We start from the raw sequence: 23784 nt of genomic DNA on the forward strand, positions 1-23784 counted from the left end.
CAAAATACAAGTCATAAATTATTTATTACCATTAATATAGCTTTAATCCCCTTTGCAGCATCTTTCTTAATCAACATTATAAAATAATTATTCTAAATCTGAACTCCATTTTCTATATATAAACATGCATTAATATATATACACTGTCACACGTTTATTCTATATATATTAAAAATAATTCTTCATAATTCATATATCTCTATATATTACTATCTAGCTATAGATATATCATCATTCATTCATATTTCTTTCTTACAATTTTCTCTTGCTAAGCCATTTCTCAAAGCTATGGATTCCGAACAATCATTCTATAAAGATTATCTTTTGTTGAAACCAAAGGAGGCAAGTGTTTTTGAACTATGTTGTTTCTTGTGTTCATCAAACACAAGAAATAGAGGATTCATTGATTGCTCAGAAGGACTTGAAGTTAGAGAGTTTGGACAAAGATGGTTTCTTTTCATTTCTGTTGTTGCACAAAAAGTTCTTGTTGCCTTAGAACCCTTGTTGAAAATAGTAGGAGACATGTTGGAGTTGTGGCTCAATCGTATAGCAAGTAATGGAGGATTCATTAGGCTCTTCTTTAACATTCTTAAAGGTTGATTCTATTTTGATCACTAATTACTATTTCTTTTTTCATGATCACTTTTTTTAATTAGTTTTCTTTCTTTTAATATAAGTTTTTCTTTTATACTTCATCTCATCTATTAATCATGTTCAGATTACATGTAGTTAATCATCATTCAAATTTTAGTTTTTATCTTCGTAGAAATTAAGGATCTAGTAATACGATCTTATTTGAACAAGATCCATAAAATAAGCTCGTATTACTATATATTATTGATTTCTGAGGAGATAGCTATTAAAGTTTGAGTAATTAAGTATCGTGTTATAAATGTCTTATTAAGAGCTAGATTTCAAAGAAAAAAGACAATTCAATTACACTTGCTTAAAAAAATAATTCAGATTAATAACAATTTTTAACATTTATTTATTTACAATTTCTTAACAAATTAAAAATAAAAATTGTTTGAACTCGATTTAACAATCATAAATATCCTAATTATTTATGAATGTCTATCATCGAAAACCTCTATTTTATTATCTAATTTTATCTAGGTCTTCGTTATTAAATATATAATTTTTTATTTAAAAATTTCGAATTATGATATAGGAGAGATGATAACACCAGAAAAATCGTCGGCCGAGTTCTTAACTGTGGTTGGACATCTTGACCCAAGAGTTAATTTAGACAAAAATATTCATCAAAATGATCCAGAGTACAAAGCATTACTATCTATCATGGCTTCAAAATTTGCTTATGAGAATGAACAATTTATAAGCACAATGGTTACAAATCATTGGGGTGTAAGTTCTAGCTACTTATACATAAATCCATTATTTTATTTTATATTTGAAAAACATATTTATATGCACTATGGTTGTTTGCAGATGGAACTTTTGGGACAATACAGCTTTTGGAACGGTAAGCACATGTATTACCATTTTGTATGAGATTATATTATTATCATGTTGATTAATTTGTGTTCATTTTAAGGTAACAATACATAATTAATAATAAAATAGTCAAATAATATAATATTAATACAAGAAAATTTTACCCCACCTAACATCTACTTTGATGGTGACCTTTCGTATTTTTCTCAGTACACTCTTAAACATATATAAGTCAAATCATCATCATATTTATATTATATATGCACCTCAAATAGTAAATTTACAATTTTGTTATCACTATCATTCACTTCTTTTTCATTGTTTTTAATATATTTTAATCATGCATTCATGTTCACTGTTGATTTGAAGTTATGGAGAATTGAAGAGATTCTTATTGGAAACAGGGATGGAATGAGCGGTGGCAGCTTCAAAACCTAATTTCTCCCCCTTTGCCTTCCTCCGCCGCTGAAGCCATGGACGTGTTAGATCTATTTCCAGAAACCAGGAATGAATTTACTACAACAACTACCATTCAAAAACAGCAGATTCCTCCTTCTATTACAGAAACAAAATCTCAAAATCCAAAATCCTTCGCTCAAGCTCTTAAAGGTGTCTGTGATATTCCGCTATCGCAACTACCTAATCCGGTTATCAAAGGAGACAAACCCTCCATAACAATTCCAGAAGATGAGTATGAAGCAGGTATTGCCGAATGTAAAAACAACCTCCATGGTAGAGTCATTTGGCCAAAGGGTTCTTCTCCGCTCACAGTGGCGGCGCTTAAGGAAAAACTGTCTCTTATTTGGAAAGACATCAGAAACTGGGGGGTACTGTCATTGGGAAAGGGTTACTACGAGTTCAATTTTGCCAGTATTGAAGATATGCACAGAGTTAGAGCCTCAGGTACCTTAAATCTAAATCCAGGCTCTTTGAAGCTTTTCGCCTGGACAAGAGATTTCAATCCCGCAATCCAAAGTAATACTTCGGCGCAGGTTTGGGTTCGTTTCTTCGGCTTATCACAGGAATATTGGAGACCAAGAATTGTATTTGCAATAGCCAGTTGTGTTGGTACGCCAATTTGCATCGATGCTGCGTCATCCAAATCGCGAATTGACCGTACCTTTGGGCAATTTGTGCGTGTTCTGATTGATATGGATCTAACAAAACCTCTGAATCACAATGTGCTGGTAGAAAGAAAAGGATTCGCGTTTTTCGCAGACATAGAATATGAGAACATCCCACCTTTTTGTGAGCATTGCAAGAAGTTGGGACACGCTAAACAGGATTGTAAATTTCTACAGAAGCAGACTGCTCCCCCAGCTCCTAGAACGAAAGGCGCATATGTTCAGAAACAAAACAACAAACCTCCCGAGGCAACAACAAGCAACGAAAATCTGGAAAAGGAGACTCAACATTTAATAGAAGAGACGCCAGTGGAACCAGTTATAGTGCCGAATCCTTTAAATTACATCTCTCAGCCACCGGATGATTCCAGTTCAGGTTTTGTGGAATCAACGGTTGTGGTGGAAACGCAACTCAACGACAGCACTGTTCTTCACAACTCTTGGGCAGATCTTGCAGACTTGGAGGAGGACCCTGCAGACTTAGATGGAGCTTTTACTAATGCGGTTTCAATTCTGAAAAAGAAACAGGCAGCAAGAAACAAAGCGAAAAATGCCTCAAGGTCTCAAGCAGGACCGGCTAGAACTCTTCCATGAAGTGCCTTTATTGGAATGTGAGAGGTATTGCTAACTCTCCCACAAAACTAGCTCTAAAAAGACTCATTCGTGTAAATAAACCGGACTTTGTTTTCATCTCTGAACCATGGATGGATGTGAAAGATTTTCCTTTTAGATGGCTTCAAAGATTAGGTCTTAAGCTGTTTGCTGTGAACAATAGGGATGGCTTAGATCCTAATCTTTGGTGCTGCTGCCTCTTATCTCTTGAACCTCAAGTGGTTGCTGCCGACTGCCAGCAGGTCTCTTTTACTCTGAAGATCCAGGACAGGTTTTTTGGTGTGTCTGCTGTTTATGCTTCTACAAATCTTGTGAATCGTAGATTGCTTTGGCATAACTTATCTCAACTCCAAAATAATTTCAACCTTCCCTGGGCTTTCATTGGGGACTTCAACTGCATATTGGGGGCTCATGAACATAGCGGCTCTAGGTCTCCGGCTAGAACTCCGATTGATGATTTCAATAATTGGACGAACCGGAACTCCCTGGTTCATCTCCCTACCTCTGGTGCCTTTTTCACATGGAAGAATGGTCGAAAAGGTGTTATGCACATTGAGAGGCGCCTAGATAGAACAATCTGCAATCAAGGTTGGATTGATCATTGGAGTAGCAATTCCTGCAGAACCCTTTCCCGTAACAAATCGGATCACTATCCTATTCTTTTTGAGTTTTTGCACAGTCAAGACAAACCGGCCTCTGTTTTTAAATTTATGCGCACTTGGGCCTCGCATCAAGGCTGCGAAGATCTTATTACTGAGACTTGGAAAACTAGGGTAGTGGGATGTCCTATGTTCATTCTCCAAAGAAAGCTTCAAATTCTAAAATCAAGGCTCAAAGATTGGAATAAACACACTTTTGGTAATGTCCAAGACAAAGTCAAGGATTCGGAAGACAGTCTCAAGCAAATTCAGGATAAGATAGTGGAAGATGGCCCCTCGGATTCGCTGGAGGCTATGGAGAGAAATGCTCAGGTTCAGCTAGATCTTGCTCTTCAAAGAGAAGAGATTTTTTGGAAGGAAAGAGCCCGTGTCAAATGGACGGCGGAAGGGGATAGGAATACGAAATATTTCCACAGGGTTGCCAAGATTAAGCAAACCACCAAGAAAATTGCTTGTCTAAAAGTGGACGGGAACATCATTACGGATAGGAAACAAATTGCGGAGCATGTGGTTCACTTTTATACTAACCTTTTTAACAATGTTTCTGTGTTGCAGGATGATAGTCTCATTAATGAAGTAATTCCTAATATGATGACAGTTGAGCAAAACACTAATCTCACCAGGCTGCCATCAATGGAGGAGGTTTTTGCAGCCGTATCGAGCTTGAACAACGAGAGCGCCCCGGGACCGGATGGTTTCAGCGGTTTCTTTTATCAAAAATACTGGAGCATAATTAAGGATGATGTCTTAGGGGCTGTTCTGCATTTTTTTAAAGAAGGGTGGATCACTCCGAATTATAACTCCAACACCTTGGTGTTGATTCCTAAAGTTCCAAATGCGCTGTCCATTGATCAGTACAGGCCTATTGCGCTGGCGAATTTCAAACACAAAATTATAACCAAAATCCTGGCGGACAGATTAGCAGTGTTAATGCCTTCTCTAATTTCTAAGGAACAAAGGGCCTTCATCAAGGGAAGGACGATTAAAGACTGCATTTGCGTCACCTCCGAAGCTATCAATCTCCTTCCAAACCGGAGCAAGAACGGAAACTTGGCCATTAAAGTTGACATATCTAAGGCATTCGATACTCTAAATTGGGATTTCTTACTAAAAGTTCTCAAAAGGTTTGGGTTTGAGGAAAAATTCTGCAACTGGATTTCTGCTATTCTTCATTCTGCGGTCATTTCTGTCTCGGTTAATGGTATGCAGGCAGGTTTTTTTAATTGTAAAAGTGGAGTGCGTCAGGGTGATCCGTTATCGCCGCTTCTTTTTTGCTTAGCCGAAGACGTGCTTAGCAGGGGAATTTCTAAACTTGTGGAGAAAAAAAAGGTGAAGCTTATTAAAGCTACTAGGGATTCGTATGTGCCTTCGCATGTTTTATTCGCGGACGACATCATGGTTTTTTGCAAAGGAGACAAAGGTTCTATAGAGGCTTTGACAAATCTTTTCCAAAGGTATGCGAATACTTCCGGTCAACATGTAAATCCTTCTAAATCTATAATCTATGCAGGGTCAATTACAAATCAAAGACATCTTCATATTGCCTCTCGTTTGGGTTTCAATACGGGACAGGGTCCCTTCACGTATTTGGGTGCTCCAATTTTTCGAGGAAGGCCAAAACCGATCCACTTTCAAGGCATTGCGGATAAAATTCGAAACAAGCTTACGGCATGGAGAGCTAGCCTTTTATCTATTGCTGGCAGATTAGTGCTTGTCAAATCTGTTATGCAAAGCATGATGATCCACACCTTAGTGATATATTCTTGGCCGATTTCGGTTCTGAAGAGCATTAATAGATGGGCTAGGAATTTTATCTGGAGTGGGGAGATAGACAAGCGAAAAACTGTCACGGTAGCCTGGGACACATGCTGTCGGCCGTATGGAGAGGGAGGTTTGGGAATTCGATCTCTGGTTTCTTTAAACAACGCTGCCAATCTGAAGCAGTGCTGGGATCTTTTTAATTCGAAGGAGCAGTGGGCAATTTTGCTTAGGGCCAGAGTTTTGCGGGATGGCCGAAAGATCTCGTATCACATTTTTTCTTCTTTGTGGAGCAGCTTTAAAGCGTCTTTGGAAGAGGTTAAAGAGAATTCTTGCTGGTTAATAGGAAATGGGGAGAAGATTAATTTCTGGTCGGACAATTGGAATGGTTCGGTGGTGCTTGATTCTTTAAACGCTTCCGGAGTTTCAAATCCGTTCTACAAAGACAAAGTTGTTGTGTATATTCATGATAGAAAGTGGAGGCTGCCTACTGATATTAAGGTAATGTTTCCTCAACTGGTTTCCCTTCTTGATCAAGTTCATTTGTCAGTGGTTCAAACTGTGGACCTCCTGGTTTGGAAACCCGCAACTGACGGCATTCTAACCTTGAAGCTAGCTTACGACTTCATCTCCAGCAAAAGCAGCGTTATAGATTGGGGGAAACGCATTTGGAACAAGTTGATTCCATCCTCGTACTCCTTACTATTATGGAGGTTGCTTCACAATAAAGTGCCGACAGACGATAACATGGCTGTTAGGGGTTTCTATCTACCTTCTCTTTGCAATCTGTGTGGTATTATGGGAGAAACAGTGGAGCATTTGTTCTTCAATTGCTCGTTTGCGGCCAGATTTTGGCATTTCTTGTCAGAATCTTTATCGTTATTGTGCAATTCTATAGAAGACATTTGGTCCGTTTACAACAAACTAATTTCTGAGCAAAGCAAGGTGGTGTGGATGGCGGCGGTCTCTAGTGTGGTATCCATGATTTGGAAAGCTCGCAACTTATGTCGGTTCGAGGATAAAAAATGCAACTGGTACACCTTACTTTTTGAGGTTAAGAGAGATGTTATGTTTGCTGGAAATTCCACTCAGAAAAAAGGTTCAAATGCTATCTTGGATTTTCAATTCCTGAAAAGTTTCAATATTAATGTTAACCCTCCTAAAGCTTTCTTGGTCAAGGAATTCCTTTGGCATCCTCCTATTCTGCATTGGATTAAATGTAACACTGATGGAGCGGCGTCTGGAGAACCACAACGTGCGGCTTGTGGTGGTATCTATAGAGATCATACCGGTATGCATAAGGGAAGTTTTTCCAAATTTCTAGGTCCTGGTAATGCTTTTCTAGCAGAGTTATTTGGAGCCATTTTGGCGATTGAGATTGCTAGACAGAAAAATTGGAATAACCTTTGGCTCGAAACGGATTCCACGCTTGTTGTTCTCGCTTTCTCCAAACCTCATATGGTGCCTTGGGCTTTCAGGAGCAGATGGGAGAATGTTATCAACCACACTAAATCCATTAACTTTTTGGTCACTCATATTTATCGGGAAGGAAACTACTGTGCGGATAGGCTTGCTAACATAGGATTACATGTTCAAGGCTTTACCTGGTGGGATGTTGTTCATAGGGAAATTCTTATGGAGTTTGCTAAAAACTCCATCGGTCTTCCAATTTATAGAGTTACTCATTAAGGGGTTTTGGTTTGGTCCCCCCCTCTTTTTTCTCTCTTGCTCTGTATCTTCTCTCTTCTTTTTAATATATTTGATGGAGGGCCTGGTTCCCTCTTTTTGATTAAAAAAAAAAAAAAAAAAAAAAAAAAAAAAAAAAAAAAAAAAAAAAAAGTTATGGAGAATTCTCTAATGTGAGAGCCTTAAATTTTGCCGTCTTTTTCTCTGTTTCTACAAATGAGAGAATTTATTCTAATAGAATATTGGTCACTTTTAAATTTATTTCTAAGCTTCTTCAATTATGACATAACACACATTAAATAAGACTAAATGTACATGTGCAACGTACAAATCAATTTCTTATATTTTTTTTGTTAATTTTATTAAATATATAACTTAAAATACATTTATATAGATGGATGTGGTAGTAAAAAAAATATTAATGTTGCAAAAATAGATGTTGTAGTAAAAAATATAAAATTAAAAATCCTAGGTAATTTAAGTATTTCAATTTAATTCCTTTTATTTTTAAATTTTCTTGTTTGAATAGAGTATTCACACTATTCATTGTTAAATTTTTTTAGTAATTTTTCTAAAATTTTAAAAACTTTGGTCAAATTTAAAATTTTAAAATTGTTTGAGATCAAAATGCAATTTTTGAAAATTTTAGAATTAATCATTTTGACATTGATCAAATTAAATGGATGGGAAAGAAATTTAAAATTTACTTTTAGATTATATTTAAATTAAATAAAATATTTCTTAAATTTTTATTATTTTGATAATTTTTCATACTTATTATCTAAAAAATTTATCAATTTTAAAAAATTTATTTTTTTAAAAAAATATTTCATCCAAATCACTCTAAAAATATAATATAGATAAACATTCGGATAGCTAAATAAACGGGATTATACAAAAACTAAAATTTAGTCTGTTGAATTTTTTAATATTTGCTTCATCCATGGTAATTAAACATTGTAGAAAATTGTATTCATATTCTTTATTGTTTATAAAGTTTGATGAATTTTTGTCAATAAATTAAATTTTTATAAAGAAAAACCAAGTATAATGAGATAATAATATTCAAGGGTATTATAGAGGATAAATAATTACATTAAAATTTAAAAAAAATTATTAATTGTATTACTATGTGTAAACTCATAAAAATATTATAATTAAAAAAAAACAGAAGGAACAACAAATATAACATAAAATTTTATTATAACAGGTTCAACACACGCATCTTACTATTTAGATATTTAAATAGAGTTAAAAGGTAGTGCACTGACAGTGTAAAATAATTTTACACTGTCATCCAATAGAAAATCATAAATGTGTCATGTCATTAAGTTTTTTTTTAATAAAAAAATGGTTTAATTAGATACATGGGTGGTGATTGGTTGACTGTGTAAAATATTTTTACACTGTCAGTGCATCACCCCTTTTCTCATTTAAATATGTATACATGTATTTTATATAATAAAAAAATGATATGACTATAAACTATAGCATGTGTAAAATCTAAAAACGATAGTTAATACCAAAAAGAAAGAAAAAACTAATATCAAAGAAAATAGTATCAGGAAATATATAAACTGTGAGATCTGTAATATATGAAATGAATTGTATATAGTCTTGTGATTCTTAAATACATAAGTATTGTTGAATTAAACAATATTAATTAAAATTGTATGATAATATAAACAAATCATAATTATCATATGATCACAATATAGTGGTAGAGGAGAGAGATATTTCATAAAATACCAAATTGAACTTCAAATATTTTGTAGAAAAATAGAGATGTTGTTCTCGGTTTAAAAACTCAATGTAAATGTTCTCGGTTTCATAACTTAACAAATCATGAGTTTGTTTTTTTAAATAGCAAATTAAAAAAATAATAATTAGGCCTAAATTCAAATTAAAAAACAAATCTTAGGTACTAGGCCTAAATTCATTGAAGAAAAGAAAACAAGTAATTGTTTATTAAAAACCTCATCAATAAAACTATGTGGAATAAAATATGAAAGAAGGAAAACTTAAAATCACATTAGACCAAATTCTCTTCCCCGTATGAATCGAAGAAAATACAACAGAAGAAAAAGAGGTTACACATAAAAAATTGAAGAAGAAATAATTCATCAATATTTGAGTTCAGGCATTTTGAAAAGGTGAGCGATGTAGAATTTGCAAAAGAAGTCAAGGGAATTCTTGAAAAGTCTTTCGGAGGTGTAGAAAAGGTGAAAGAGATGAGGTTACAAACTCACAAAAGAACGTATGAATTGCTTCAGATGAAATAAAGTAAAAGCATAACTGATTTCTTCACTAGGGATACAAAGCTAGTGAATCAAATCAGGATATGTGAAGAAATGTTGACATCAAGATCCGTTGTTGTAAAGATCTTGAGGTCGTTGGCTTCAAGGTTCGACCATGTGGTGGTAGTCATAGAAGAGTCGAAAGATTTATCAACATTGACAAAGGAAGAGTTTCAATGGACACTTGAATCTCATGAACAAAGAATGGGTGAAAGAGATGCAGGAAAGTCGAAGAGTGATGTGGATTTGCAGGCTCAGCTAGCAAAAGAAAAGAAAGGCAAAGGAAAAATGGTTCAACAACAAAGGTAGAGGAGGCTACAACAATTTGACTAGTTGAAACCAGCAAGAAGGAAATGCGTCGAACCAGAGAAGACCCTCGTACCAAAGCAACCAAAGAGGTGGTGTTGCAGGTAGAGGAAGAGGTGGTGGTCGAAACCTGAAAAAAATCACATTCAGTGTTTCAATTGTCAAAAGTATGATCATTATGCTAGTGATTGTCCAAAAAAACAAAATAATCAAGAAAGTGATGTAAAGTTTACAAAACATGAGGAAGAAGAAGAGATGATGATGATGGTCACGACAAGAGATGAAGAAAGATTCAAGGACCAATTGTACTTGGATTCGGGATGCTCATCACACATATCTTGAAGGAAAGATTGGTTTGTCAACATAAAACCCTCAATTAAGAACATGGTGAAATTTGAAAATGACAACACTCTAGCAGCTGAAGGTGTTGGCGATGTTCTGATTATGAGGAACGATGACAAAAGATCAGTAATTTCCAATGTGTAGTATATACCAAACATGAAGAGCAATTTGCTCAGTATATGGCAGTTGTTCGAAAAGAATTATAAAGTGTCGGTTAAAGACAAGATAATAAGAGTCGTTGATGCAAGAGGATGGTTAATATTGAAGGCTTATATGTCTCAGAATAGAACCTTAAAGATCAAACTAAGTGTGATGGAGCACAATTTCCTTGCAACTACAACTAGCTGAAATGAATGAATATGGAACTATTGACTTGGTCATCTCAACTTCAAAGACATCAAAGATTTGAAAAGAAGAAATATGGCTTCAGGATTGCTAGAAATAGACATTCCAAACGAGGTATATGAGGAATGTGTGCAAGCCAAGCAACACAAGAACAACTTCAACAAGGATGCAGGAAGCAAGTCGAAGATAGTTCTTGAAATTATATACTCTGATGTATATGGACCAATCCAGGTGGATTCAATTGGCGATAACAGATACTTTGTCACATTCATAGATGATTTTGACCGAAAACTAGGGACTTACCTGATCAAGAAGAAGAGTGAAGTGATCGAGGTATTTAACAAGTTTAAATCTATGGTCGAAAGGCAAAGTGGTCGAAAGCTCGAGGTTCTGTGGACTGATGATGGTGAAGAATATGTGTCGAAAGACTTCGACATGTTATGTGAGAAAGAAGGGATAATGCTTGAGGTGGTGCAACCCTACACTCCACAATAGAATGGAATTGCAGAAAGAAAGAATTGAACCATCATGAATATGGTGAGAAGTATGTTGAAAGGAAAGCATTTACCTAAAGAGTTGAGGGGTGAAGGGGTGTTGACAACAACATATATCCTGAACATATATCCGGGATCCGGAGAAGAAGCTAGAAGGAATCACGCCAGAAGAATGTTGGTCTGGTGTCAAGCCTAGCTTGAGTCATTTGAAGTTATTTGGATCTATAGCACCTAGACATGTACCAGATTAGTTGAGAAGAAAACTTGATGACATGTCGAGTCAGATGATCCTAGTAACATATCATTCGACTAATTAATACAAGTTATTTGACCCATTGAACAAGCAAGTAGTGATCAACAGGGATATGATCATATATGAGCTTAAGTAATGGGATTGGACTGAAAAAGTAAACAAGGATACAGTATGAGTCTTATATGAAGAACCAACAACTAAAGTCGAAAGAAAAAAGGTTGGTAAGAAGAAGTTAGAGGTGATACAGGTACAAGCTAACCTCAAAGAACTAGACACATGCTAGCAAGGTCGCAAGAATGTGTGATTACATCAGATGATGGGGTCAGTACTGAAGGTGAGCTGGTACACTATGCTTTCTATGCAGATGCCGAACCAGTCAATGCAGATGAGAATTGAAGGATTCAAAGTGGGTGAAAGCTATGAGTAAGGAATTGAATTACGTCGATGTCAACAGCACTTGATCAATTGTCGAATTGCCTCAAGGCAAGAAGGAAATTAATTTGAAGTGGGTATACAAGGTTAAATTGAATCCCAAAGGAGAAGTAACTCGACACAATGCAAGACTTGTGGCGAAAGGATTTCTTCAAAAAGAAGGAATCGACTTCGATGAAGTTTTTACACCTGTTGCTAGGATCAAAACAATCTGATTGGTTGTTGGTCTAGGAAACATGGACAATTGGAACATATGTTAGATGGATGTAAAATGTGCATTCCTAAATGGCCCTTTAGACGAAGAAGTCTATGTTGCACAACCATTTGGGTTTATGAAACATGGGGAAGAGAGAGAGAGGTGTATAGGCTGCATAAAGCCCTGTATGGACTTAAGCAAGCTCCAAAAGATTGAAATAAGAAGATTGACATTTTTCTAAAGGATAATGAATTTGTGAAGTACACAACTGAGCATGGACTATATATAAAAAGAAGTATTAGTGAATTGCTTATACTATGTATCTATGTTGATGACTTATTGATAACATGTAACTACAAGAAAGAGATGGAAGACTTCAAAGGTGATCTTAGCAAGGAATTTGAAATATCTAATCTGGGCGACATTTCATACTTCGTTGGCATCGAATTCTACAAGAGTGGTAGAGGTTTGATGATGCATCAAGGAAGATATGCAAGTGAAATAATCAAGAGATTTGAGATGGAAGAATGCAACTCGACTTCGACACCTACTGAAACATGACTGCAACTGTCAAAAGACTCAAATGAAGATGATGTCGATCCAACCCAATATGGAAGACTTATTGGGTCATTAAGATGCCTTTGTCACACAAGACCTGACTTAGCATACAGTATGGGTAATGTGAGTATATTCATGCTGAAGCCAAAGGTATCACATCTAGCAGCGACAAAGAGGATACTAAGGTATTTGAAAGGAACTAACTATCCACTATGTCATTATGTTTCCTGCAGCTAATGAAGGAAAAGAATGTAAACTAGTGGGTTACACTAACTTAAGTTGGTGTAGTGATTCTGAGGATCGAAAATCCACAATTGGTTATGTGTTTATGCTAGGTGGTGCACCATTTGCTTGGAGTTCAAGGAAGGAACCAGTAGTAGCATTGTCATCATGTGAAGCGAGTATATAGATGTTTCTCTTCGTGCATGTCAAGTAACATGGATGGTGAATCTAATCGAAGAGATTACAGGGAAAGATCGTGGAGCAATTACTATGAAGATCGATAACATATCAGCTATCAATCTGGCGAAGAACCCGATAGCACATGATCGAAGCAAGTACATCGAAATGAGGTTCCACTATCTTCGAGAGCATGTAGCAAAAGGGAAGCTGAATTTGGAACAGTGCAGAACTAAGAATCAGATTGCAGACATCATGACAAAGGGAGTGTGGGTCGAAGTGTTCAAGAAATTAAGATCTATGATTAATGTAGATAGCTTAGACACAATGAATTAGGTGGTGTGTTGATATTGTAATTCATGGTGTCTAAGTAGTAAGCTGTCGAAACACCTAGTGGTGTCGAAATGTCGAAGCAGTAAGCTCAACAGGATTTCGACTTAGGTTTATTTTCTGTATTTTGGGTTTTTATGTTTTGGACTTTGACTTAGGGAGAAAGCAACCTACAACTATAAATAGAGAGAGTAACCCCTATTTTTGTAAGCACTTGTATTCACAGAATTTTACAGTTGCAAAGTGAATAAAATTTTTCACAGTGAGTGGACGGAGAGTTACTCTACAGAAAATCATCATCTTCTTCCTTTTTTTTTTCAAACCCTAATTTTATTTCTTTCTCAATTTTCTATTTTCTCCATTGTCATTATACAGAGAGATAATAATATTGTTCATCAATATTGATAAAAAAATATCCATATATTTTGATGGATTTCCAAAAGTTAATACATTCTTTTATACTTATTCTTTGAATGAAACCCATTTAATGTTCAATAATGAATGATATAATTGATTATAAGATGATCAAGTTTTTTAGCATGATAGGTATATTATATAAGAGTTTAAATTAGGAAAAATCCAACCATTATAAAAAAATATTTTTGCAAAAATATAAACTTCTTGAACAACAATATCCCAATGAGTAATGATACGATGACACTGGACTTTTACATATGTATTCTACACCGTATATTCATGTGAGTGGTAATATTAAATTGTGTACAAACCCAAATTTTGAGGAATAATTAAAATATTAAAAAATTATAAAGTAGTAGCTTTATACGGTGTAGTGTCATTATATGGTGTACAAATAGCATGCTGTATCCCAATATGTTTGGTAGAAGTAACCACTAAACACATTAAGGTCTGGAGAAGAGTAGCAAAGTAGCTTTGTCCAAATCTTTTTGCGTATGCTTTTCCTCTATGTTAAGCCCATCAAAGTAGCTAAAGTTGTTTATTTGAGTTTGAATAAAGTTGAGATCATCCATAGCATTGGCCACATTTTTGTTAGCATCACTGAAATATATTTGTACCAATGAGAAATGCTAAGAACACTCTCTTTTCAACACTCCTTCAAACACTCACTCTCTTATTGGTGGAAATATGTGTGGATCCTACCACTTTATGTGGGACCTATTTTCAAAGTGAGGGACCCACACATATTTCAACCAATAAGAAAGTGGGTGTTTGAGAGAGTGTTGAAAAGAGAGTGTTGCTAGCACTCCTCTTGTACCAATTTCTAAGAGAATGAACAGAGTGCAATAGATAATTTGTGACTCTAGTGATTCTCAATGACTTTCCTGAAATCTTCATGAGTTGTCCGCATCTTGGAAAAACTGAAATAAGGGGAGAACTTGTTATTGTTTGAGAAAGTTAAAATAATTGCACAATGATCCGAGTAACTTTTCTGAAAAGTGTAACAATTAGTAGACTCTCAAGAGTCAAGCCAATAAAGATAAAAAGTTTTATAATGTCAATACATCATCATCATTGATGAGTAAGAGTTATATAAAAGTCAAATGTATTTAAGCTAACAATCAGAATTGACTAACATTATTGATTGGCTGCTTGTAGTTCCGCAGGTTAGGATTTTTTACTAATCATACGATTTCATTATAATGATCCAAAAATCGTCCAATTTAAAAAAGAAAAACCGCTATTAAAAACTAAGTGTAAATACTTACATTAATAATTAATAATACATATAGGGATTATACATAGATTAATAATTGCAGCTAATCCTGGTCCCTTGTCATACACATGTTTGACTTTTACATTTGTATAATACTATCTATGAACATGTGACATGTTTAGTCTACTAAGCTGAAAAACAAACAAATTCGCGCAATAACAGATCATTACAACCTATTTGTGTGGTCTGCATGTGCTTAATGCTACTTTGTATGCCCATTTTACTTCAAGCAGATTACCAAAAGCACGAGTCCACAAAAGCAATGATAATTAAAGATACAAAATCTGAACCCAACTTGATTCTGGTTGCATTTAGAGGAACAATTCCATTTGATGCTGAGCAATGGAAAACAGACATAGATATCTCATGGTTTGACATACCTAACGTGGGTAAGATACATGGTGGGTTCATGAAAGCATTGGGCCTTTTAAAGAACCGTGGATGGCCCAAACAGATAGACGAAAGAGGTGCGCATCGTTATGCTTACTACTCAATTAGAGAGGAGCTTAGAGCAGTATTGAGGGAAAATGAGGATGCAAAATTCATATTGACAGGGCATAGTTTGGGAGGAGCATTGGCTATTTTGTTTATTGCTGTGCTTATATTCCATGAGGAAGAATGGTTGTTGGAAAAGTTAGAAGGTGTTTATACATTTGGGCAACCAAGAGTAGGAGACCAGAAGTTTGGGGAGTTCATGAAAAGCAAGATGAAAATGTATGATGTTAAGTGTTTTAGATATGTTTACTGTAATGATTTGGTTCCTAGGGTTCCTTATGATGATCAATCCCTCTTCTATAAGCACTTCAGCCCTTGCCTCTATTACAATAGCTTGTACCAAGGGAAGGTATGAAATGTGAATATTGATTATGTTATTTTATGTGTTACATGTATAGTCTGATTGAGTGGTCTTTTATGCAATGAAATACAGGTTCTAGAGGAGGAGCCAAACAAGAATTATTACTCTCTGTTATGGGTGATACCCAAGATGTTGAATGCAGTTTGGGAGGTGATTAGAGGTTTCCTACTACCTTTTTTTGTAGGTAAAGACTATAAACAGAATTGGTTCATGGTGATGTTCAGGTTTGTTGGATTGACATTCCCAGGAGTACCAGCTCATTTCCCTACAGATTATGTCACTTCTGTCCGTTTGGGATCCTTCGACGAACATCCAGAGCTTCAAGATTTCAAAGATGACTAATGTCAATGCTTTCATAACCAGCAACTGAACCCATGCATTTCAGTTTTACTTTTTCCATGGGAAATAATATTTCAACGTCCAAAATTTTGGTACACCGTCCAGTGTCTCATTATTTTGTGTGTTGTGTATTTCAAATAACATAACTATTTTTCCATTCTGATATTAGAATACTCATTTGATCAATCATATTAAAGATATGATGAAATGCACACAAGGTGCTTATAAATATCATGGTATACACACATGCAAGTATAATAGCATCTCATGCAAAGATTTGTCCCATTGAAGCAAAACTAATATGCAATAGAGAACAAGAAATATATCGATATATGTGTGTTTGCCTACCGTGATTTCCAGAAGCTACCTACCGTGATTTTCAGAAGCTACAAAATCAAACTGAAGCATGCATGATTTTGAGAAGGAAAGACTGTAATTAATTCATCGTTCTTTCTACTATAGATAATATTCATGTTAATAGCTTACAATTGAACAGGAATCTGTCAAGTAACCAGACAAGGAAAAATAAATACAAAAAGAGGCTTATTTCTAAAGTTGGGCCTACGTACGTACGTACATACATATATTATTTATCTTTGAATACAAACTCTGAAGGGTAAGGCTACAAGGCGTTTAGATTCTACCCGGTAAAGTGATTATATCTCGTGCATTGCAAAACCACATTGACGCCAATTTAGTGTCAACACAGTAAGCCGCTCTCTATCCATTTTTCATTCAGTAGCCCATCGCAGATTTAAATCCTTCTGATTTCTGAAACCTGGTCAGGCATGTAACAGTCTTGAATCCAATGTATAAAAATGGACAAGGTGTAAATAGTGTAAATTTACATGGTAAGTAGGTAAGGAAATAGTAAGTTGGTAAACTTGAGCCTATATAACTCATAGATAAGCTGGGAGTGTAAAATAAGGAAACTGAAGCATAAAAATCTTGAGCCTATATAACTTGCATAACAAACTTTTACACATATCATAAAACTGAGGTATAATTGACAAAATCAACTTCTCAAATTCAAAATTATATAGACAATTGATATGGAAGTGTGTTTTTTTGAAGATCTACGAAACCACAAATATAATAGCAAACCATTTTTCTTAGAACTAGAACAAGGATTACAGAAAAAATTACCCAGTTTCACTTGAACAGAAAATGATGCTGGAGAAGCTTAAAAGGCGTGACAGGTGAAACAACCACTCAAAGAACCCATCTGGCTGGCTCTCCGAAATGACATAACTTTGTGAGGAGTTCTGGCAACTTGATGAGCCTGGTTGTCTAGAACTGAACCCCTCATTTCTTGAGCCTTTTTCTGAGCGAATCTCAGTTTGTTCATAATCTTGTCCATGGAAGATGCTCGCTTCTTTTCTAGCTTCATCTGAAATGGAAAAAATAATGAGATCATCATCCTTCTTCTGTAACCATTCTCCTTTATTCTGAGTAATAATAATATTTAGGGAGAAAGGAATTCTAAATGCATGTGGCTGTGAAATGATTTAACTAAAGTATTATCCATACATCATGTTAGATTTGTTTATAATGAAGTAAAAACATTTACGACATTTGCAATCCTATTAAACAGCCCAAAATTGAACTTAGGGAAAAAGGGAAATAACTCAGCACCCTGAAATAAAGAAAACAAGGGAAAATTCCAAAATGAAAATTATAATAATATTATTTGTATGAAAGAGCAATAACTGCTTGGATGATTAATTAGCTAACAAGTTGTTGTACATAAAAATCAATTTAAGTGGTTACTTTTGTTTTAGAATAATCATTTGGGAGGAATTTCGTAGTGACATTCTCCTATGAAAGAAATTACAAGGGATTAACCTCCAGTTTTCGTATTGCTGCCTCAGCTTTCGCCTTTTGCAAGTTCTCCCATGCAGTAATTTTGGCTTCCTCCCTTTTAGCCCTGTACAAGTAAAAATAACATAGAAACTCAGCATTTTAAAAACAATGTAAAGTTTGCAAAAATATTTCTTAGTAAAAAAATGATGAGTTTTCTCAGAAGGTATACAACTGTCCAATCAAACACTTCAAGAAGATTCTATTTTTTAGTTGGAATTGGATAGGATGGATGGTCAATCTGTATCATATTTGAAAGGTAATAAGTAGAGATTACTGCAACTGTACACTAAGCATTTCATTTAAATCATGTCATTGCCAATAACATAGAAAGTTTAGTGAATCGATCACCATAAATACTACAAAATCCAATTATTGTGGTACCATCATAAACTATAATTTGAAGGTAGCTCTGAGAAAGGGGGGGTAACTTCAAAGGGAAAACTTCACTTTTTATTAGCAAATTCTTTTTATGACATAAATTTCAGTTTAAAGTTGTTCTGAACCATTCTTCTTTATTTACCAGATAAATAAATTGAACAAAACTGATGCAATACAAAAGTAGACATACTTTGAAATAGTCTTTGAGCTTTCAGAAATTTCCCAAGATGTAGATCGAGTGCTTGTTTCTTTCTTTTTCCAGCTGTCAACACTCTCTGAACCTCTTCCAATGAATAAGGCCCTGTGTTTCTTGGACCACCTTGTCATGGTTACACGCTCATCTACCTGCACATCCCTGATATCCATTTTAGAGAGAGAGGCACTCTGCAACTCAGTGACAGGCAGGGCAGGGGGGGTGGAAGCAGAGAAAGAAGTCCTCCTATTGGGAGAGGAGCATGAACTTCCCTCGGGGCTCATCTGGGTAGCCATGTCCCTCCTTGAAACAGCGGGAGATACATTGGTGCCTGCATCCTTGAAACTATCGAACTTTTCTTCTGTAAATTGGAAACAATATGAAAAGGACATAAAAAATGTTATATCATGTGCATAAAAGTAGTTTCAAAATCACACAATACTAGTATGATATGTCATCTAACTAGTTATAACATCATTATGCGCAATATTTTCAAGACCCGGATGGATTTATTGCAGTCAAGAAATAACGCAGTCAGCAAATCAGAATGCATACCATAGATCCAATATCTCACATTCTGACTTCAAATCAGATTCGAAACACAAGCTCAGAATGTGAGCAGTCTGATTTCCAATACAAGACTCTGCTTTACTGAATGCAGTAACAGTGTTATTTTTTATCACAGCATATTCAAATTCTAAACTGTCAACGTATCATCATTTGTGACATCTTTAGAAACAAAGAGTTACATCCACATCATATTGCAGCAATAGTTAAAACAGAATGACAAAGTATGAAAAATTAAGAAAAGATGGTTGATGAACTCATTTCGATGAAACATGTGATCTCCCTAAAATTGAATGCATACAGACAAAAACATTTCTCAAGCTCAAGCACAACTTATCAAATGAATTACATAAAATCATGACTCAAAACTAGATTAGGGATGTAATATATGAACTTATTTCAGTGAAACATGTGATCTCCGGTAATCAATAAACATAGACAGAGACATTTCTCAAGCTCAAGCTCAAGCACAACTTAATTAAGGAATACATCAAAGTTCAGAACAAGATAAGGTAAAATTCAATCAAGGAATATAATATATAGTATAGCATAACAACCTCGGGTAGGAATTGACGACTCTCCCTGCATCTGAGAGCAGCCATGTACACTGACAGAGCGAGCCATGCAAGGATCTGTTCGTGCGGGAAGCACTCCACCGTTGCCCCCAGAACTATTTGTAAACCCATCAGCTGAAGCATTAACAGCAGCAGAAAAAGGTGAAGCTGACATAAAACTCCCTCCATCAAAATAATGACCTGCAGGAGAATACAACGAATAATACGCAACACCAGGTGGACCAAGAGGACCACTCTTCGACTTTGGCCTCCTCAGCGGCTGGGGAACCAAAGCCCTTCCAGCTGTATCCCCCGAAACAGGACTCAAAATCCACCTCTCAGCATCTTCCCACTTAGACGGCAACGTTCTCCCATTACTTAAACACAATGCAGCCGCACCATTACCAACTTGCTTGCGGACCCCACTCGAAGGAACTCTCTCAGAACTCCAACCCTTTTGCATTGCAACACCACCCTGACAGTGTCGATAGTTCGGAGTTCCAGGACTCGGAAAAGTGCCAGTTCCAGTTCCAGATTTCCTAGACGGAAGCGTACTCTTCTTCATAGCTCCAATTCCCAAACGAGGCGAAGAAACAGTTCCAATAGCATTGCCATTATTCAGATCTAATGAAGCAGGTCTTCGCCTATCTTGCTTCTTAAATAAAGCTTCACATCTCGATCTACGATCTTGACATTCTTCAATCCAAACACAAAAAAACAAACTCAATCCAAACACAAAAAAACAAACTCAATCCAAAAAAAAAAAAAAAAAACTAATCATAAATTCGTAATTGAAGTAGTAATAGTAACTAAATTACCTTTGAGAGCTAGAGAGAAAGAGTTTCTCGCAGAATCAAATTCCGAGAGTTGATTACCGTCTTCTTCAGTGTCAACGTCACTTTCTTCCTTTTGAACTGTGATGTGGATAGTGAAATGCAAACACAATCACTTTTTCTTTCGTTTTTTTTTAAATATTTTTTTCAAAAATTAAAGTGAAAGTGCATGTGAATGTGAATGCGACTGTTAATTTAACGCACCTTTTGTTTTATCTCCGTGAAGCTTCTTTTTCTGTACTGTATCTGCAACTGCATGATGTTGTTTGTTCGCATTCAGATTCGGATTCGGATCCGGATCTGGACCGCTCCAGCTTTCACTCGGAGCAAAATCACCGTTCCCGGCCAAATGCTGCAAGAAACTCGAATTCATACTTCATTACACGAATTTCAATTGCTATTGTTAAAATCTGAAGGATTCAATGCAATGCGGTGATGATTTACCAGTGAGATTTCGGAGTTCAGAGAGTCGTGGTCGTGAGCATCGGAAGCGAAGGAACAGCGATCGACGCTGGCGGAAGCGGAGGAGAAGAGACTGACGTTAGATTCGAGAGTGAAGATGACGGAGTCAGGACTAGTGTCACCGGCGGCGGCGGTAGTGGAGGTGGTAGTGGTGGCGTTGCGTCGTGTTGAACCGGTGCGCCTCCAGGATCTTCGTTGTTCGTGAAACCCTAAATCACGCATTGTGAAGGAACATCGATTCGTAGTCACATTTGCATTTGCATTTGACAGAGAGAGAGAGTAAGAAAGAGTTACAGAAAGAGTTAAGAGTAAATATGGCGGGTGTTAGTATTTATGCTGTGGATAAAATGAGATATAGTATATGGTTTTGGAGTATTTAATTTAACGCGTTATTTTAGTTTGAGTCAAGTAATGTGATGTGATGATGTGAGATAAGTTAAGGTAAGGTATGCATGGATTTTTGAAGGACAATGAGTAGTTGCAACTGAATAGGTTATATTTTTATATGAATGAATGTGATGGAGTATAGTTAGTGAAAGTGAATTTTGGTCTTTTTGTTTTACACTTTGTGGCTTGTATTGGTTTACAATGTCTTTGTATTTAGTATCTAAGTACTAAATCATTGGTGCACAAATTTTTTATTTTAAATAGTATAATTTCGCAAGTTCAAAGTTGTGCTCCGTACAATATGATGTCTTTAAACATTTGCATAACTACTAATTGAACTCGTTAAATTATACATGTTAGCTTACAATTTAGCACACAAAATCTTATGATCTTGATTCAGCGGGTCAATCAATGATATACTATTAAATGAATGCAAAAAAATTGTTTAGAATGGGATATTAGGATTTGGGTCTAGCGTGGTCTTTGGGTGTTTTAGACATGTTTTCTTTTGATGCTAAAATGATGCTAATTACCATTGATTATGGAATTTGGCTCCTTGTAAAATAGCTATATGGTCCATTTTACATGGGGGTATTATTGACTTTGAATTTACTTTGTAAACCAATTGATGCTGATAATGATTAATAATATAAACGCATGCAGTTTACTGTTATTGTTTCAGAGGTTGCACTTGATCGCCTATGACCATTCTACCATTCTTTCCAACTTTTGGTGTTAAAGTGTTGGATTATTTTTTAAGTAAAGATATTCACACCTAATCAATTAAATTTAAAAGTATAACTAATCTATAAATACACATCAGCAATTATAAATGATATAGTTATAAATGATATATTTTTTAAAGTAATTTAGTGACTAAAATTCATCGGTTAAAAATAAATAAATAAGATGTCACACTATTAAACGATTTAATTTAACGAAAAATTATAAATGAAAATATTGTTAAGAGCAATTCTTCCTTAGGAACATATACAAATGAAAATTGGTTAGACACACCCACACAAATAAAAAGATATATTAAAATAATTTAATCAAATGATTTTACATTATTTGATTTCTTTTTCTTTAAATTGCCCTACTAAGTATTCTCTATTTAGGTGTTTAAATTTGTCACTCTAAAATTTATAACTTCTCATAAAAGTTGTGTCAATTGGCATTATCCACACACAAAAAAGAGAGGTAAGTGCCACTTTCTTGAATTCAAATTTCAAATTTCCATTTTTCTTTTCGTACAAAAATTCTATAGTGCATTATATTTCATGAAGAAAAAAAAAGTAAAGCTTTTATTCATTTACCTATATAGTATTTCATTAAAAAGGTAGTATATTCTTTTTAAAAAGAACATGGTCAATGATAGCTGAAAATGACAAAATCCGATCGTAAAATATAATAATGTCGGTATTTTGAATATAAGGTGGGTGGGGAACACAATTTTAGTGTTTCCTAAAATTTAATTTTGCAATCTAAGAAAAGCAAAGAAAAGGAAAACAAAACAAAACAAAACAAAAAAAAAAAAAAGGGAAAAAAGTTTAATTTTGAGTTTCTTTCTTGGATGAAAATAACAGTGAATAATTGGCAACCGTATATTTGGGTTCGGACAAAATATCAACTATTTGGATTATTTTTTTTATATAGGCTAGTGCATGTGATGTCTGATTCTGACATTTTATTTGTCATAATTTAATGCATCTTGTCATATATTAAATATTCATATAGTTCCATTTGGAGTAAATATTATAGCAAAGGTGCAGTTAAAGCTGCATCTATTAGGTGATCTTTGAAGGACATAGATAAAAAAAAAAAGTTAATTAGGTTTAAGGCTTAACCCAATAGTTTAATTGATAATTAGTACGGAGTATTACCTTATAAAGAAATTGAAAGAGGCATGGGTTAGATAGATCTACTCATGCTACACTGGCATGTCTTCATTCACAAACTTACTTAATCTTTTTGTGTCAAAATAATGGGGATATATCATTGTGATTAAAGTTGCTGAAAGTGGTGTCTCAATAAGGGTGAGAATTTAATCAATGTATTATTTGTTGAGTTGTTTGATTGTTGATTTAATATATAAAATAAATATATATATATATATATATATATATATATATATATATATATATATATATATATATATATATATATATATATATATATATATATATATAAAATTTATAATTATAAAGTTTTTAAATAAACTTATATAAAAGTTAAACAAATTTAAGAAAGTCAATAATCAAATTCATATAAAAAAATAAATTCTTCTTTAATGATAGCAATATAAAATTATTATTATAAAGTCATTATTTAATATCCAAAATCATAGAAGTCTTTAGTAAAATCACTTTAATCAAATGACAAATACTAAATATAAAACAAAAATTATTAAAAT

General features: G+C 34.6%; 2 protein-coding genes across 2 annotated transcripts; one reads left to right on the forward strand and one right to left on the reverse strand.

Moving 5' to 3' along the window:
- The first annotated feature begins 230 nt into the window (after positions 1-230).
- Positions 231-16485, forward strand: LOC131596509 (triacylglycerol lipase OBL1). Its single transcript, XM_058869170.1, has 5 exons — positions 231-595; positions 1172-1365; positions 1450-1483; positions 15173-15783; positions 15868-16485. Exons 1-5 carry the CDS (start codon positions 289-291, stop codon positions 16135-16137), a joined length of 1416 nt encoding a protein of 471 aa, XP_058725153.1. The 5' UTR covers positions 231-288; the 3' UTR covers positions 16138-16485.
- Positions 16486-16562: 77 nt separating this feature from the next.
- LOC131596508 (uncharacterized) lies at positions 16563-21420 on the reverse strand. Its single transcript, XM_058869169.1, has 8 exons — positions 20967-21420; positions 20727-20874; positions 20508-20603; positions 19693-20385; positions 18566-18929; positions 17980-18061; positions 17281-17524; positions 16563-16912 (listed from the first exon to the last, which is right to left on the reverse strand). Exons 1-7 carry the CDS (start codon positions 21204-21206, stop codon positions 17318-17320), a joined length of 1830 nt encoding a protein of 609 aa, XP_058725152.1. The 5' UTR covers positions 21207-21420; the 3' UTR covers positions 16563-16912; positions 17281-17317.
- Between the last annotated feature and the right edge of the window lie 2364 nt (positions 21421-23784).

This window comes from Vicia villosa, linkage group LG4, assembly GCF_029867415.1.
Source record: "Vicia villosa cultivar HV-30 ecotype Madison, WI linkage group LG4, Vvil1.0, whole genome shotgun sequence".
NCBI lineage: Eukaryota > Viridiplantae > Streptophyta > Magnoliopsida > Fabales > Fabaceae > Vicia > Vicia villosa.